The sequence below is a fragment of the Stegodyphus dumicola genome, chromosome 7 (genome assembly GCF_044657685.1).
Source record: "Stegodyphus dumicola isolate Sdum_Otavi_A_Nest chromosome 7, ASM4465768v1".
Classification (NCBI taxonomy): domain Eukaryota; kingdom Metazoa; phylum Arthropoda; class Arachnida; order Araneae; family Eresidae; genus Stegodyphus; species Stegodyphus dumicola.
In genome coordinates, this window is record NC_140774.1 from 124,329,817 (window position 1) to 124,348,065 (window position 18,249).

An 18,249-nucleotide genomic window follows, 5' to 3' on the forward strand; every position below is an offset into this window, starting at 1 on the left:
TTAAGTGTTGCTAAGCCTCATTTTTGATTACCATGGTGGCCATGTTTGTTTACATTTGAAACGTGTATAGTGGATTTGTTGCCAATCTAGAGAAACTAAGCTTCGCAAGAACAAATTTATTACTGCGAATTAAATCAGGCTTAATTCGTTCTGGAATTTATTTGAGGAAATAAGTGTTTAAGATTTACTTCGTAATTTTTAATACAGATAATTTGAGTTTTTATGTATTTTTGCCTTGTCGTGAAGTGAGAATTGAATGAGAAATACTGAATTGTCTGTGGAAAACTGTTTCTTTCTTTTTGTTTGTTTAATTTCTTTTATACATCATTTTAGATTTATTATAGTATTTGAACAGAACATGTGATGTGGCAACGATTAGATAATTCATCAAATGAAATAAATTTTGTGCATTCTGAGTTATAAAATGAATGAAAGGGAATCTAGCACCAGAATGTCACTGTGGTAAACAAATATAGCGAATTTTTAAAGAGTGCATTTATTCTATTGTGGTTTATGTGCTGTCGACGAAGTATATTTAATTCAATCCAATAAGTTTAAATGAAATGCAAGAAAAAATGCATATAATTTAATATTCCATACAAGGAAGCCATGTGGTGTACACATCATATTTTTTATTCTTATATGATGGTAAATTATACAGTTTTTGCTTTAAAAAGTGATTGAATTATGTTATTTGTATGCTCCAGTTAGGTTTTTTTGCCTTTGGTTAATCTGCATGCAGTAGTCGTAGAATTATGGACAGTTTAAAGTTTAAGTTAAGATTAACTAGGCAGCCTTTTGGTTATGTTTGAAACTCTTTGTAGAATGGTGCATTAAGTCAATTTGGACACCAACTTTAATGTCTTTTTTCCCGAGGGGGCCAAAAGTAAATTTTCAGTTCTGTGCGCAGAAAAATCTGTCTTTCTGCTTGCTAGCCAAATTTCTTGTTTTTACTTAGAAACTCTAATTTTAATTGTAAATTGAATAAATTTTAATGAAAATGCTTAGAATTTTTATGTATTTTTGCTTTGCCACGAAGTGAGAACTGAATTAATTGAATGAGAAATATATATCTAATGAAACTTTGAGGAAATAAGTTTAAATGAAATGCAGAAAGAAATGTGTATAATTTAATAGGCCATACAAAGAAATCATATGGTGTCTGCATCAGATAATTATAATTTAATAGAGGAACTGCCATGTACATTTTCACCAAGGATATATCTTGCAGACTGAAAATGAAAAGGTATTCCTAGCACGGTATTATACGTGTGAATCCATTTGAACGATGTTTTTGCATAACATGTATACCTACAGACAGACTAAAAGACTCTTTATTCCAAAATGGATTGTAAAATGGTTTGAAAGTCAGATGAGATTTTTTCGTGTCATCAGCATATCCGTATGAATTAGTATGTCCAAAATGAATCTAAGTATGTATCTTGTATATCTCAAAAACGTAGCCGTTGAATGTTGAAATTTCATATATGGGACTGCTATAATATCTACTTGTGCACCTCCTTTTTTACTTACAATTGGTTGCACCAAACGTATTACATATGTATATATCCACTTTATTACCTGGCTAGGCGAGCTCAGTTTTTTATTCTTTTATGTTGATAAATTATGCATTTTTTGCTTTAAATGTGATTGAATTATGTTCTCATTAAGCGTTTTATGCCTTTAGTTAGTTTGCATGCAATAGTTGTAGAATTTCAACAATTTAAAAGTTTAAGTGCCTCTAAGGAGACCACCTTTTGTTTACAGTTGAAAAACACTTAGTAGAATGGTGAATTAAGTCAGTTTGTGCACCATCTTTAATGTCTTTCTGCACACAGAGGCCATGTTTTTGAAGAGAAACTAATTTTAATTGTTTAAAAAAAAAGCGAAAGATTTCAGATTTTAAATTACGTCCAAAGGGGCATTTATTAATGTTTTGTGTGTTATCTTTATTTATTAAATATCACGTTCTTTGCACTTAAACCATAAAATTCAGTTCAACATTCAACAGCAATGTTGCAGAATAATTTTAAAAGGAGCATATCTTTAGAATTTTCGATACAAAGTTCTGCACGCTGGAGATAAAAAGACCCCGCCCCATAGAGTGTTGCGATTGCTCGCTTTTAAGTCATTGAATTTAAAACCAAAAATTCATTTAAGTTTTACAAAATAGAAAATTGATAATAAAAAATTCCAAATTTCAAATTTGGGCTTTCAGATGCCCATATTCGCAGTAGGATTACGTCATTCAAAATTGGTTGGCTCTAGGTATCGTTGTTTTATGACAATGCGAGAAACATACATACATTTATGCAGATTCTTCATTATTTAATTTCTTTAAATATAATGCTGGGCTCTAACATTTGGCAGCAACAATTTGAAAAGTGATACGCGTTTTAAAGTAATTCGACGCAAAATGCCCAAATGAAAACTATAGTCAATCCTTCAGGGACAATGTCCCTTTGGACTTTTTTTTAACTGTATTTTTTGTTTTAGGTTTTTCTGTAGTTTACAATTTTTAATGAAGAGCTTTTGAATTTTTATGTATTTGTGAAGTAAGAACTCAATTGAATTAGTAAGAAATATGTCTGTAATGAAATTGTAGGAAATAAGTTTAAATGAAGGGCAGGAAAATATGGGTTATAATTCAATAGACAAGGAAGTTGTGTCCACAGCAGATATTTTAGAGTTGCTGTGCCTTAATTATTTTTAAACTGAAAGACATTCAGCTCATGATTTTAATTCAGTTGAAAGACTTTTGTTTGACTTTAAGTCAGTTAAAATTCGTGAAAAGAAAAAGGTTCGGAGACTTTGGCAAAGACATGAGTCCTGGCTTAAAATTACAACTTCGTGTCCTCCACAATGAAGTCAAGGTGTCTTGCGACCAATTCTTCCAAACACAATACTCTTTTCTTTCATCTTTGTTCAGTCCTTAATGACCAATGACAACAGACTTTGGCATGCATCTGCCAGGGTACGCAAACCTAAAACTCGCATTCCGTCTTTATCAAAAGTCACAGTGATGGCTCACATAGACATGGAGAAAGTAGAACTATACGGCGATAGTCTCCAAACTCAATTTACACCACATAACGAAGGAGTTTTGCTAACACCACAAATTCCTTCCAACAGGATGTTGAACGTTTCTTTTCCTCTCCCTTTCAGAGAAAAATACAATACACAACCATGAGCGAAGTTAGCGAATATATTGCTAAGCTCAAACCTAAAAAAGGCTCCAGGGTTGGATTCTATTTCTAATCGCATGATTAAATTTTTACCCACCAATTATCTATTTTTCCTAGATATGCTTATAAATTATATGATCCTGCATTGCTATTTTTCTCAAAGCTGGAAGTGCGCACTTATAGTGCCGATTCCAAAACCTGGCCAGTGCCACTCAAATCCTCAAAATTACAGACCTATCAGCCTCCTATCTTCATTATCTAAGATTTATGAATTTGTGCTACTTAAACACCTGAATGATTTTCTCTATAAAAGTCCTTATTGACGAACAATTTGGATTCCGAGCAAAACACTGCACTATGCACCAGCTGCTGAGGACAGTGGAGTTCATTCATAAGGGGTTTCATAGCAAAATGCTTACAGGTGCACTTTTTCTTGACATCGCCAAAACATTTGATAGGACTTGGCATATAATAATTGATATTATTATCAAGCTCACACAACTTGATCTTTCGCCTCATTTCGTTCACATAATTAACTCGTATCTCACTAATAGATCGTTCTTTGTATGAGTTAATTCTTTCATTTCAACTCCCCGTCCAATCCTTAGTGGTGTAGCCCAAGGTAGTCTTTCAGGACCAGCTTTGTTCAGTTTATTTATTAATGACATACCAAAATCACCCAGTGTCACCCTAGCTCTCTATGCAGATGACACGGCCATCCTAGCAAGACACAAACACCTGGACAGATTGGTTCATAATATTCAGAGTTATCTCTCAAGCCTCATTACTTGGAAAATAAAAATTAATGTCACTAAATGTGCTGCTATGATTTTTAAACGAGCTTCCCTCCCATACCCAACCATTAACATAAAGTTCTTTAACGATTATGTTCCCTGGACTAATTCTTACAAGTATCTTGGTGTTATACTTGATTCCAAATTAATCTGGCACCTTCAGATTGATAATATGATCAAAAAAGCAAAGGGAGTCAGATCCCAACTGTACCCACTTTTAGCTCGTAACAGCCAACTGTCCATCAAAAACAAAGCTCTTCTCTACACATCTATTTTAGACCAATTATATCATACGCATGCATTATTTGGGGCACTGCAGCTAAGACTCGTGTGAAAAAACTTCAATCTTTTCAAAGTAATACCCTACATATGATTCTAAATGCACCCTGGTACGTCCGTTCAGATGTAATTCACTCGGATTTCAGTATTAAATCCATTGACGTTGAAATTAAAAAACTTAGTCAAAATTTATTTCTCAAAATTGAACAGATTAATAATTGTGTACTTCAACAACTGCCTGCCTACGTTCCTGCAATATGCAGCTCTCAGAAGCATCCTTGCTCTATTATTGACCGGGAATACAACATCTTTCCACCAGCTAAAAGGCGAAACCACGCCCCTCCAACTTCAGTTCCAGCCCAGCCTCCGTGAAGGAAAGAACATCTCTTGTTACGTTGCCATAATATGCCAATAGCTTATCCATCTTTGCTATAATTTGCTCACACTAACCAGAAAAGTGGCCTTTTACATAATTACCAATCTGCTATTTTAAAAATAGCATCTTACTGCAGAATTTACTTCTGCCTTGAATATTTTCTCGTGATTACCTTGCTATATTTGTACTATTACATTAAGCCACATGCCAATGAGCCTATTAATTGTAAAATCTTTCCTATCCCCTTTTTGCTTTAGTGTTTGTATTGTGTATAAAAAACTATTAAAAAAATAAAATAAAATGAAATAAAATAAAAATCTTAAATAATAAAACTACAAAAAAGTTTAAAATTTTGTAAAATGATTATAAAAACTAAAATTTCATTTTATTAATTATGTATATTTATCTCTATCCCTAGCCTTTCTTGAGCATATGTCTCCCTCTAGCTCGCATCAAGTAAACTAATTTATGCAATTTTCTTATTTTTGCTCACTTTATTTAATTCTGATGAGGAGGTAAATGGTCTTAAACCATAGTTACTCCATAATTTGAAATCATTGGCATTGGCAAACTATTTGGTGCTATTACATCCTTTAATATTATACCTCAGAAATGTTATGAAATTTTCATACATCTGATATCAAGTGAATTTTTAATTAAATTATTTGTTAAAAATATAACATATAATTTTTAGATATTCCAATTTTGAAACTTTAAAGCTATAAGTCGTAAAATGTTATGGTTTTACTTCTTTGTACAAAGTAAAGGAAGTATAATCACGAAAAATTCTGGGTACCATATTTCAATGAAAATATCCATTTTGACCATTATCAAATGGAATTTAACAATGTTTTTAGCATGACATCTGTATGTAGGGACAGAATAAAGGACATATATTGTTTAAAAATATAAAGATAATATTTCGAAAAATGTCGATATTTTTAAAATTTGTGATTTTGTTATTCACGTTGTATTTGCATATCATACTTTAGAGTTTTTCAGATTTTTTATATACTCATAATTAATAAACACATAATAATGAATAAGAATAAATTTAAAGAACATAAAAAAATCTGTTGATGATACTTTCCCCAAACAAATTATAAAACTAATTTGAAATGGATTCAGAAGAGATTTTTTCGCTGTGTCTGTATGTGCGTACGTACGTATCTCGCATAACTCAAAAACAAGTTGCTTCAGAATGTTGAAATTTTGTATATAGCACTGGTATAAAATGTAGATTTTCACCTCCTTTTTTCATTACAATTGGTTGCAGTAAAAGTGTATATATATATATATATACACACCCACTCTGATAATTGTGGTATATATATCTGATATATATATTTTATCTATATATGAGAAGAGAAATTGTAATTAGCTCGCCAAAAAGTTACCAAAAGCTGTGGCTCACCCATTCTGTTACTCAGCTCAGTGAGCTCAGGTTTTTTTTTCCTTATATGTTAGTAAATCATGCATTTTTTGCTTTAAAAATGATTGAATTATGTTGTTCTTATCTTCCGGTTAAAGTTTTTATGCCTCTAGTTAATCTGCATGCCATATTTGTAGAATTATCAACAATTTAAAAGTTGTTTAAGTGCGGCTAAGCCTTATTTTTTTACAATTGCCTTTCATAAGAGCGGTGTTTGAGACACCTGAGGCACTACTACCCATTGTAGAACATGTTTAAAGTTTCGAATTATGACATGGAAAATAACCAGACTAAAATCTCAAACATTTAAATAAAATAATAAGTAGAGGATGCAGATAAATTGTAGAACTAAACTAACAATTACGTTTAGGAGCAAATAGTAAAATAAGTAAAAAATGACTTAGTAAGTGCAGGCTAGGGATTGCAATACTGCTATATTGGGACGCCGAATACCGGTATTTTGAGCCATTTTTAATATTTTGTAATAGTGGTATTCACAAGTTTAAGTACCATTTTTTCAGTATTTACTAGAAATTTTAAAAATTGTTTCCACTATATGTTTAGAAGTCGTCAATATAGAAAAATAATATATATTTTTGTTTTTATGTCTCCCTAATGGGCAAAATTAATCAAAAATTGCATCGTGCAGTCTAGAGAAGTGATACAATATGTGAATCTTGTAAAGAGGCAAGCCAAAACTGTCTTGTCCTATTACAGCTCAGAGTGATGTGACACACACGTGATTCATAGTCTGATATTTGTATCTGTGAAAACAAGGTTGTAGTTATGAAGAAAGTGCGTAATATTTTTAAAAAATTATATATTTTTAAAATTTTTTAAATTGGTGAGTTTGTTATTCACGTTGTATTTGCATATCATACTTTAGGTATCAAAATATTTTTCAGATTTATTATATACTCATAATTAATAAACCCATAATAATGAATAAGAATAATTTTAAAGAACATAAAATAATCTGTTGATGATACTTTGGTTTGGTTTCATTATTTATGTGATGAAAAGAATATGGTGGCACAATGTAAAAAATGTTAGAGAGTTATTAAAGTGAATGGAGAAAATGCGAGTGGACTCCATACACATTTAAAAATGAAACATGGTACAAATTTGTTAGAGAATGAATCTAATCATAATGAAGATACAAATTTAAGCACATTTTCTAAGCCCAAGCCATCAGGGATTTTCGATTATTTTGAAAATCTGCCAACATCGATTAACACTATAAGAAGAACTGTTATAAACCATAGTAATGGTGTTCACAGTTCTTTTTTAACATGGGGTAATACAATTAAAAGTATATGGTGAAAAATTTAGTCTTACATTTGATGAATGGACAAGTGTAAGAAATAGATGCTATTTAAATATTAATATTCATTCAGGAAAAAAAAAATTGGAATATAAGACTTACACATGCCTCGGGAAGTATGCCACCAAAAAATATGTGGAAGCGTTTAAATCTAAATTGGGGAAACATGGATTATCCCTGAAAGACGATATTGTATCCATAATGACTAATGGAGCAACAGTTGTGAAAAAAGTTGGAAAGCTGATTGGTGCAAATCAGGAATTGTGGTATCTCATGGAATTCAGTTAGGAGTAATAGATGTATTATACCAAAAAAATAAAGAACAGAAGAACCCAAAATACTGTGGATTTAGAAATTTCTAATTCAGACTTTGAAGAGAGTGATACTGACAATGAAGATAAGGACAATGTAATTGTTTAAGAAGATATTGCTAATGAGGATGAATAAAATTTGAAAAATTGTTAAGTTATTTAAACATTACCGTACAAAAAGTGCCTTATTACAAAAATATATACTAACTGAAAATGAAACAGAACATATGTTAATATTATATTATAAAACACGTTGGAACAATTTACTTCTAATGATGGAATGATTTTTGAAACTGAAAAATCCAATCCAAAAAGCAATAATCGACTTAAACCTACAAATTAATTTTTCCGATAACGAATTCGACTTAATATCCAGAACTGTATCAGTTCTACTTCCAATAAAACTGGCTGTAGAGCCGTTATGTTGGTGAGATTCTAATTTATTAACATCTAATGCAACAATAAATTTCATGTTGCAGTCACTGGAAGAACAGCACACAACACCTTAATTAATTAATCTGAAGAATTATATATTACATTGAAAAATCGTACAGACTAACCAAATCAAATTTGATCAAGTTTATAGTAAATTTTCTTAAAATCTTTTACCCACAAACCTATCCACATTCAAAAGAAATCCGTACAGTTATCGAAGATGATGATGATGACACTAATATTAATAGTGAAAAGGAATTGTCTGTTGAACAAAAATTATAATTAGTGATAACTAAAAAAATTTCAGCAAACCTAAATACAATACAGAAATCAGTTATATGCAAAACCATTCAACGAGAAATCTATTTATTTGGAGATGAGGGATTTAGAGGTAAATACTTGGGAAAAACATATCTGGCATTGCTAACAGTACCGCCAACTAGCATAGATGCTGAAAGAGCATTTTCGACAGCTGGTAATGTTTGCACAAAATTATGTTCCAGGCTTAATGGCAGTACAATTGATGCATTATGTTTTTTAAGATCACATTTCAAAAACTTGTAATAGTACCAAAGACTGAATAGTGGTATTTAAACTTTTTTGTGATTTAAATACATAAGGTGTTCCTTGTTTCTTTCTTTATTATTATTATTATTATTATTATTATTATGTGATTCTTTATATACTGTTATAATTTATAAGTTACTAATAAATTTTTGTGATATTTACTCTGTAATAAAACTGGCAAATAAAACAAAGAAACACCCATGTTTTCTTTCTTTTTCTAAAATTCCTACTACCAGTATTAAAACTGGTATCCCAGTATTAAGATCTAGAAAATACTGAATAGCGGTATTGAACTTTTGGTCCGAAATTGCAATCCCTAGTGCAGGCCCAGGAGCCGTCAAACTGGTGAGTAAAGATCGAAGAACAAAGTCCTTTAACACACACTTAATTTCTTTCAACAAACTTGATTATCTTCTGAACAGCTTTCAGTCCCACATGTAACTTCTCTGCTGGGAAGTTGGCATTCTGGATGTAACTCATAATTTCAGAAATAGTCTTAAAAGTTCTTGGATTTTGTGATTAAAAATCGATGTGAAAACTTCATTGAAGTTGCTGGGAGCTGGTTTCTGCTTAGTCTTAATTTTTTTAATAAAGAGTGCTTTACCTTCTTTCTAGGCTGGCTGAGTTTTGGCTTTAGAAAGTTCGGAAGCGTAATCTCGGTAGCTGGCTTTTACTGGGATTTCTGATTATTTTTCCTTTCAAATTTTGCTTTGTAGGCCTTGCACCTGCAATAGCTGCATACGTTTTCCTTGTTACAAAAAATACAGTGAGGCTTTTCATCAGGTTTCTTGGGACATGATTTTTGATAGAGGAGGGGAGGTTCTACAAAATCACTCTAATATTCTTTTCACTTTGAGGCTGGAACGTGTGAAACAGAATATTGTTTTCACTTAACAGATTTGTCATTGTCTTAAAGTCCGTAGGATTTTTAACATGCACATGAATAGTCTTATTTTTCATGCCGGATTCGTGAGTCTTGGAACAGTTCCATTGAAATGTTTATAAATTTTCAGCCAATCGACAAAGTTGCTCGTGAACACAATGAAGGGGAGGCATTTTCACTGCTGACGCTTCGCCCTCTTCACTTTCAGGATTTTTGCTTTCCAGAGTCTTGAATCGGTTATCCTGGCTGATTTACATCGGTTCCATAACTGCAGTGCTTTTAGCAGGGTTTTGCAAAAATTTCTATTCAGTATCAGCTTCCAAATCATTAGACGAGGTTTCTTCATTTTGTCGTGGCTTTTTCGGCATTCTTTTATTTTAGGTATGTTCATCCTTTGCACATTTTTCAGCTTTCGATCATTTTTAAAGACAGTTTTTGTTTGCATGAAGAGGTTAGTTTTCCCCAGAGCAGCGATGACACTATCAGCACCATGTTCACGTATCAGTCTTTCTATTTCATCCTCCATCAGTTCCTCAGCTATATCAGTTTTATCTGGTTCAGCATCAGACTTTGATTGTCCCTTCTTTTTCTTACCTTTCTTGGAGTTATTAGAGACCAGGAGATCTTGCTTTCTGTACGGGAGAGGTTGAGATGACTTTGTTGACTGAAACGATCTTTCGGAATCCTTGCTTAGCTCATCGTCACTTACATCAAAGAAACAAGGACATTTTTGTTGTTCCTTCAGGTACAGCTACAGAAGCGATAATTCAGCATGGCAAAAATAAGAGCACTAAAAAAGTACGTCCTTCTACCACAGTCACCACTCCAATGAATGATACACATAAGAATCCAATGAATGATTTTTTTATTTTTTTTATTTTTTTTAACCAAAGCAGCCATATTTTTTTTTTTTTTTACATGTGAAACTTAGCAGAATTGTGAATTAATTCTTTCTGCATGTTCAGTGTCTTTTTGCTGAGTGGCACCAAAAGGAAACTTAGTTTTGTGCACCGAAAAATATGCCTTTTTGCCTGCTGGCCAAATTGCTTGTTTTTGCAACTGCACTTGTTGTTTTATTATTTTCTATATCTTTCAATTTTTAATGAAAGTATTTGGAGATTTTATGTATTTTTGCCTTGACACAAAGTGAGAACTGAATTAATTGAATGAGAAATATATCTCTAATGAAATCCGAGGAAATAAGTGCTTCATATTAGCAACAAATATTGTCGCCAGCCTGTCTTAGACAGAGGAGAATGTTTACAAGTAGCGCAATAGGTAAGTGCCACTGAATCATCTGTGAAAAACTGTTTCTTTTTATCTGCTTAATTTCTTTTGTACACCTTTTTAGATTTATTATAACATTTGAATAGAACATGTGGCTATGGTTAGGTAATTTGTCAGATGATATAATTTATAATTTTTATGCATTCTGAGTTATAAAATAAATGAGATTTAATGCTGTTAAGTGAACCTAGTGCCAGAGTGTCGCTGTAGTAAATAAATGTAGTGAATTTTAAAGAGTGCATTTATTCTGTTGTGGTTTATGTGCTATTGACGAAGTAGATTTAATTCAATTCAATTAGTTTAAATGAAATGCAGAGAAAAGTGGGTATAATTTAATATTTTGTATAAGGAAGTCGTATGGTGTACACATCAGCTTTTTTTTTTATTAGTACATCAGCTGCTATTTACATTTCTTACAGTTCCTGGCAACTGCCATTAAAAAAATAGTGAAAATAAAAGTACTTTACTTCTGTAAGTGATGATAAATTATAGTATGGAAGATCGTTTATCTCAGTTGTGTACTTATCTCAGAAATATAAATTTTCCTCCTCAGTGTTTTCATCAGTCATAGTAATAATTAGTCATGAAGCATGTGTTTTATGTTTGATCTATTTACTAAACTGTTCGTACTGGAATTTCATTTATGTGTAATTCACCAGAATGTTCACTGTTGTCATCACTAAATTTTAGTTTTACAATGCCTTTTAGAATTAACAAGTGATAGGAATATGTAAATAATTTTAAAATTCTTTTAAGCTAATTTTAATCTTTATACATTTAATATTGAATTTTAACACTGTTTTCAAAGAGTAAAATAATCTGCTACTGCAGACACATTTGGTATATTAAATATTATTTGAAGCAAAGTTTTGTAAAAAATATTTGATTAATACTTTTCTAAAGAACCTTTTTTTCTCTCCTCGTTAAAACAGCTGATGATCACCAAGCATTAATATGGGATATCCAACAGATGCCAAGAGCTATAGAAGATCCTATTCTGGCTTATACAGCTGAAGGTGAAATTAATCAAATTCAGTGGGCAAGCACTCAGCCTGATTGGATTGCTATTTGTTACAATAATTGCTTGGAGATTTTAAGGGTATAGGAATCATTATATTAGGAAACAATTAATATTAAGAATACTGCAAAATGAATTGCAGCATTTTTAATATCCACTGCCCTGTTGATGTAGCATTACAACTTGCTAAGAACTTTTCTAGAATTAGATGTGGTTTTACAAAGAATTTACATTGCAAATTTATAACTGTAAATCCCTTGAATTATTGCAGATTTGGTTCCAGACTAAAATTAATATTGTGATGAAATGAGTCACATGTTTTTTATATTATTTTTATTTCAGTGCATGTAAAAGTTATCTTCACATTATATATATTTTTAGGCTAAATGTGCAAAAACATGCAGTTTGAAACATATGTAGTCACTAACTGAAAATTCTTTATTACTAAAAATTTCTAATCATTCTGAGTATTTTCTCAGAACAAAACTCAGTTGTTAATCAGTTCAGTATTGTTGCTAATCCAGTAGATATAATCTATATCCTGTAAAAATGAAATTCGTGTGGCAGCTGTTTAGGGATAGTTTGTGGGAATGATAAAATTGCGTAAATATTATGTGCAGTCATGTATTGATGTTGATAACTGTTGACTGATTAGAATGGCTGATTATCTATGTGCATTTTTTTTTTATTGATGAAAAGGTCATCTTCCATGAACTCCAGAAGTTAATCCTCACTTATTTCGAATTTTTCTTAGACAGTTTCCTTACTTCTCTCAGCTTGCATATATTTGAAAAGAGGACTATGTTTTGGATTAGACTTTAACTGAAATGAATGACTATTTTGATTTTTCATCCAGTCACTAAAAACGTCTTGTATCAGCAGTAGGCTGTTTTACCCCCTTTTTTTATTTTTACCATCTGTGCATTAACTAGATTTATTTTTCCCTTCAGAAACTCTTCTGTATTTATATCTTGGTAGACTGCTTATCTACCTGCAGAATAATGATATGATGAAGATGCTGTTTTAAATATTTCTTTCATCACAGCTTTCAGTTGTGGGATTAATTCCAATATTTTGCAAGTGACTAAAATATTTGTGTATAATATGGCAATTTTGGGAGGTTTAATCTAAAAAAGGTTTAATGTTTCGCTATGCTATTGATAATTTTGTTCGGAAACTGCAACATTTGAAGGTGCTGTTATGTCTACCAGATGATGCTAGATGGCATTATCTTCAGCACAATTTTGTGTGACCATAAAAAGTTTTTATAAGGATGAAATGCAATTATATAACAATATTGTGACTTCATTATCAGTATAAGGAAACAGATTTGAGATTTATATCCGTATGTATGACTGTCATATATATTCACAGGTGATTAGAGTGCACAGCATCTAGTTCCCAGACTGATTATATGTATTTATTTATTTAATTATTTACTTCATAAACAAGCTATTATTATTTTGAATTTCATTTCTGTATAACCGTGTTTTATAGCACTGAGAGCTTATATATATATATATAATGACTAATTAAAATGTAAAAAGGCATTAAAAACTTATCTAGTTATGCTATGATTGCAATAACTGGTGGTAATGCTGTAAAATGAAATTAAAAAAAAATTAAATCCATTATATTTTCAATCAAATCAAACAACTAAAAATAAATATAAATTATTTGGGCACACAACAAACATGTTGAAAAAATTATCATGCTTGTTTTATATGCAAACAGTTATATGCTTATTTGTAATGATTTGATCCAAGTTGAATATGCAAAATTCTTGAAAAGTAGGCAGTATTAAAATCTCAGTCACCTGAATAGGAACATGTGGATATTGTATGAAAATATTTCATGTTATTTAAGTAAATTGAAAATTATCAAATGAACAAAATGTTGCCTGCTTTTGATTTATCACCGTTTTGTTACTTAATAGCATGCTATTTTTTTAACACAGAATGGAATCATAAATGTACCTTTTAATTATTTTGCTTTTTTTAATTGCTACTTAATGGCAGTTGGATCTAATAGATTAGTACTGTAAAAGGTTCTTTTCAAACCTGTGCTGACTGAGAAAACATATTTAGTAAACTTATTTTATGTATATAGATAACTGTGTTGAAAATGTATGGCATCTTCTTTAAATCTAATTTCTTTTGAAAGTTCAAATGGCAAATATAATGCTACATCATCTGTAGGTGCATACAATGTCATCAGAATTTTGGAAGTTATCTAACTTTCTTATTTATAAGTGTGACACGTTCTGATATGGCTGTAGAGTTTTTGTAACTCTTGAACAGCAATATGAACTTAAAAATTGCTATGAAATTAAAAAAAAACTGGCATATGTGTATATCTAAGTGATTTTTTTCTGTAAAAGCATAGAAATAATTACTGAAATATGCTTAAAAAGATTTCTTAAAATCATTTCCTGTAGAAATATTTCAATGTATATTGTACATTAGGTTTTACTCATATAATTTATGAATCATTTCAAGTTTTTTCATCCTACATAGTGGAATGAATCATGCAGTAATATCACTTTTCTTTTTATCATGCATTAATTTCTCATCTCAGATAATCATTCGTGTTATATGAGCCTATCGAAAACTTGTTTCTGCTGGTATTTTAACATAAAATTTGGATGAAAATGTTTTATATGGTCTTTATTATAATTCCATCTGACATATATTTTTAATATATGTATTCGTGTTTTTAAATTATTGTAATTTGTTTGAAATTATAAAAACTAAGAGTTTACTGGGAATTAAAATTATGTAATGCATACAGAGAATATATTTTGTTGTAGATATTCATCTGTAAATAAGTGCATAATCTGTAGTTGTAGATTATTTAATACAAGTTTAAAATAATTAAATCGTTTTCATAAAATTTTGAACAATACCTCATGTATAAGATAGTATATGCTTTTCTGTATTTAGAACATAAAGTCCAAAAATATCTCTGTATATGAAATCTTGTAAATAATGTGGAATTTTTAGTTTTTTGGTGCAAGGCTTTTTTAACTTCTTAACATTTATTTTGGGAAAAACAATTCAGTCTAATAATATGGTTAGTTTAAATAATGAAGGTTGTTAAAATTTGGTTATGTCTTGCTTTGAAAATGAAAAAATATATATTTCTTACTTTAGCAATCTTAACAAATTTTAAAAAAAAAAAAAAAAAAAAAAAAAAAGTTAGTTAGTCAAATTATACTTGAATATGAGTGATATGAGTTGCATTTCTTTTCAACTGTTATGAAGTAAATAAGAAGTTAAAAGCGTGTTATTGATATTGTAGTGTTGTGCAACGTGAAATGTTTATAATTTTTTTAATTTGTAAATGTGATTTAGCTTTTAAATATCCTGTACATATCACTGTAATTTTAAAACGAACATTGATTTTCCTTTTTATGAATGCTTTAGAATTAAGCTTATGATGATTTAACTTTTATGCTTAATGCTAATTTTACTGTGAATTTTCATAATAAGGAAACATTATTAAGTACAGTTCACCCATCTAGTTATTAGTAGTTATAAAACATAGATTTAATGTACAAAAAATTATATATTGCAGCCAGAATTTCTTTAAAGTTTGTATGGTGTTTCATGTTATGCAATTTATCTCTGACTATTCAGAAAAACTTTTAATGAGAAATTTGTGTTTTTGAATTTTAATGAAAAGGGGAAGGCAAAATGATTAATATAACTGAGAATATGCATATGTAATAAGTTTGAAAATTAGCTGGAATAAAAAGTAAGGTATCAAGAATTGGAAAATGTAGTAGAATATTTATTAACCCTCAAAGAAAAAATAAAATTCTTTGTAATTTAGTACAGTATTATAGTATATGCAAATCAAACTCATGAAGGGCATAAGCATTTGTTCAATTAAAATAATTTTGAAATGAAAATTTTAATCTAAACCTTTCTAAAGTTTATTATTTAATCAAATGGGGGGGCACTTGCCTTTTTTTCGTCATTGGCCACTTGTAAGACCAGAAGTGACGGCGATTTTATTGTGGAGGCAACTATTAGGTGGCCATCATTACCTCCTATGAGGGGACAAACAATTTACATCCATGCCTTCTCTGGGATTTGAACCCGGGCCCTTTGGCATCGCAGTCGGCTTCACTAACCACTATACCGTCTGGGCGGCTAAACCTTTTTTAAATGGAATTAACATATAAGCATGTTTTGGGCATGATCAACTTGGTATTGAAAACTGAATTAATTTAAGTTTTAGTGAAAGTAATTATAAAATGAGGTTTTATTAGAGTCATTTTATGTTTGCAAGTGTCTATCTTTATAAATAATATGGCTTAGAGAATGTTAAAGGTAAATCATACCTTTTTACTTTCTTCTTTAGTGTAAATACTAAGTATATAAAATGTGTGTAATTTTATGCATCTTAAGATTACAAAATTTATTCTTATGAAGAGATCAAAAAAGTTATGTTGTAAATTTTATTTTTCTTTAAAAACATCTTGTGAAATTATCTTTAACATTTTTAATGTGCAGTTATCTTGCTGTAGAATAATTTTTTATTGTTGAAAAAATTCTGTATTAGAATATTACTAATTTAAGTAAAACATTTGTACAGAGCTGATGAGTTAGTTACATTTATTTTTGCAATCATTCATTCATTATTACTACAGTATTTTTTGTAATTAATGATTGATACTTCTAGTTTACATTATGTGAAATACATATGTATGTTGATACTTCTAGTTTACATTATGTGAAATACATATGTATGCTTTGAATGATCTTAATATTGTGTAAATATCCAAATTGCTGTAAAAGTTTAGCAAAATGATAAAAGTCATTAATTGTATCGTTTTTATTGTGGATTGAAAGTCTTGTCACAAAATTTTCTTTAAAAGAATGGCGTCTTTAAAATTTTTCATTCTGTTGGGAAGATAAAGCCACTCAGAATGAATTACATAAATGTATTCTTCTGAGCAAAATGTGTAGATGTATGCATGTTTGATTAAGCTGTGTACGAGTTAGTTTTTATTATTAATTAAATTTTATGCTTATTTTTTTTTGGGGGGGGCACATGCTTTTTTCTTTTCTAGTTAGAGATTAATTATAATTTTTACTGTGTGGAATTTTTTTTAATAATTTTTGTTTTCATTAAATTATGTATGCTGTAAAGTTTTCATATTTCTTCATGTTTATGATGAAAATATATTTTATATGTAATATACTTCTAGTAATGTAAACATTTTAAGTAAGAAGGTTCTCTTAAACATCATAGGGGAATATAATTGTGCTAGGTATATGAAGTGAAATTTTACTTTTTTGCTACATTCATATGAATATTTATTGTGGAAATTGTAGGCTTCAAATAAAAGACAAAATGCACATTAAAAATGAAATAATTTCTATAGTGTCTTCAGCATATTATATAAGGCTAAGTAGGTGGCATTGTGATTAATTCACATTGGTAAGTACATACATTTCCCGTAATTAACATATATTAAAAATGCACATTTTAAAGCATATCTAACATTGTAGAATTAATTAAAATAATTTGTAATTGCTCCGTAGAAAGTGAATTATGTTATGAAATAAAAATTTAAAAACAATATGTGAACTGTATTAAATAATTTAATGTTAAAATATAGTCAACGTTTCCTTCGAGATTTCATAAATCATATATAATTACTTTATAATTAATAATGTTTTACTTGCTATTAGCACAATCAATTTGTATAATTATAGTAATATGATCTGCTCTTGAGTTCAAAATATCATGCATATTGTTATGAATGGGATGTATGATACCCAGCCAAAAGTGTCTTGAAGCTTATAATGCACATATAACAAAACAAATTTTTTCCAAAAATATCTACTTGTATTATGATGCACAGAATTAAGCAACACAATATTTCAAGATACTTTTTAGTGAAAATTGACAACAAATGATTTAAGATACATTTTATTGTAAATTTTTGGAACCAAATTTTAAAATTGAATATTTATGTAAAAATATTTTAGTTAAGAATTTTTTAAAAGAAAATGAATACACTGACACATGCAAACAAAAAAAAAAAAAAAAAAAAAAGTAAAATGATATTTCAACCTAATTTACAGTAAGAAGCAACTTGTGGAAGGAATGAAAATAGATATTTTGTATGTCAGTTGTCGTCGGAAAGCATAGTAAGGGAAATTGAACTTTATTCTTCTGAATTTAGAAATAATGAAATATCTATCGGAGGTTAAAATTTTCTTTTCCTTCAAAAATACTTGTACCTTTAAATGGAGCATTAATTCCATGTCACAAATATGGTCACACTTAAAAGTTTACAGAAAGATGCATATAATCATAAAAAAAAATTAATTTTTATTAA

General features: G+C 29.7%; 1 protein-coding gene across 1 annotated transcript in view; it reads left to right on the plus strand.

The window, feature by feature from the left end:
- wap (DDB1 and CUL4 associated factor wap) overlaps positions 1-17,969 on the plus strand; it is an 80,008-nt gene extending 62,039 nt beyond the window's left edge. The window contains exon 8 of the mRNA XM_035374481.2: positions 11,806-17,969. Within this exon, the coding sequence (XP_035230372.1) occupies positions 11,806-11,978 (173 nt within the window). The 3' untranslated portion in view covers positions 11,979-17,969. The remainder of the gene's footprint in view (positions 1-11,805) is intronic.
- The last annotated feature ends 280 nt before the right edge of the window (positions 17,970-18,249 follow it).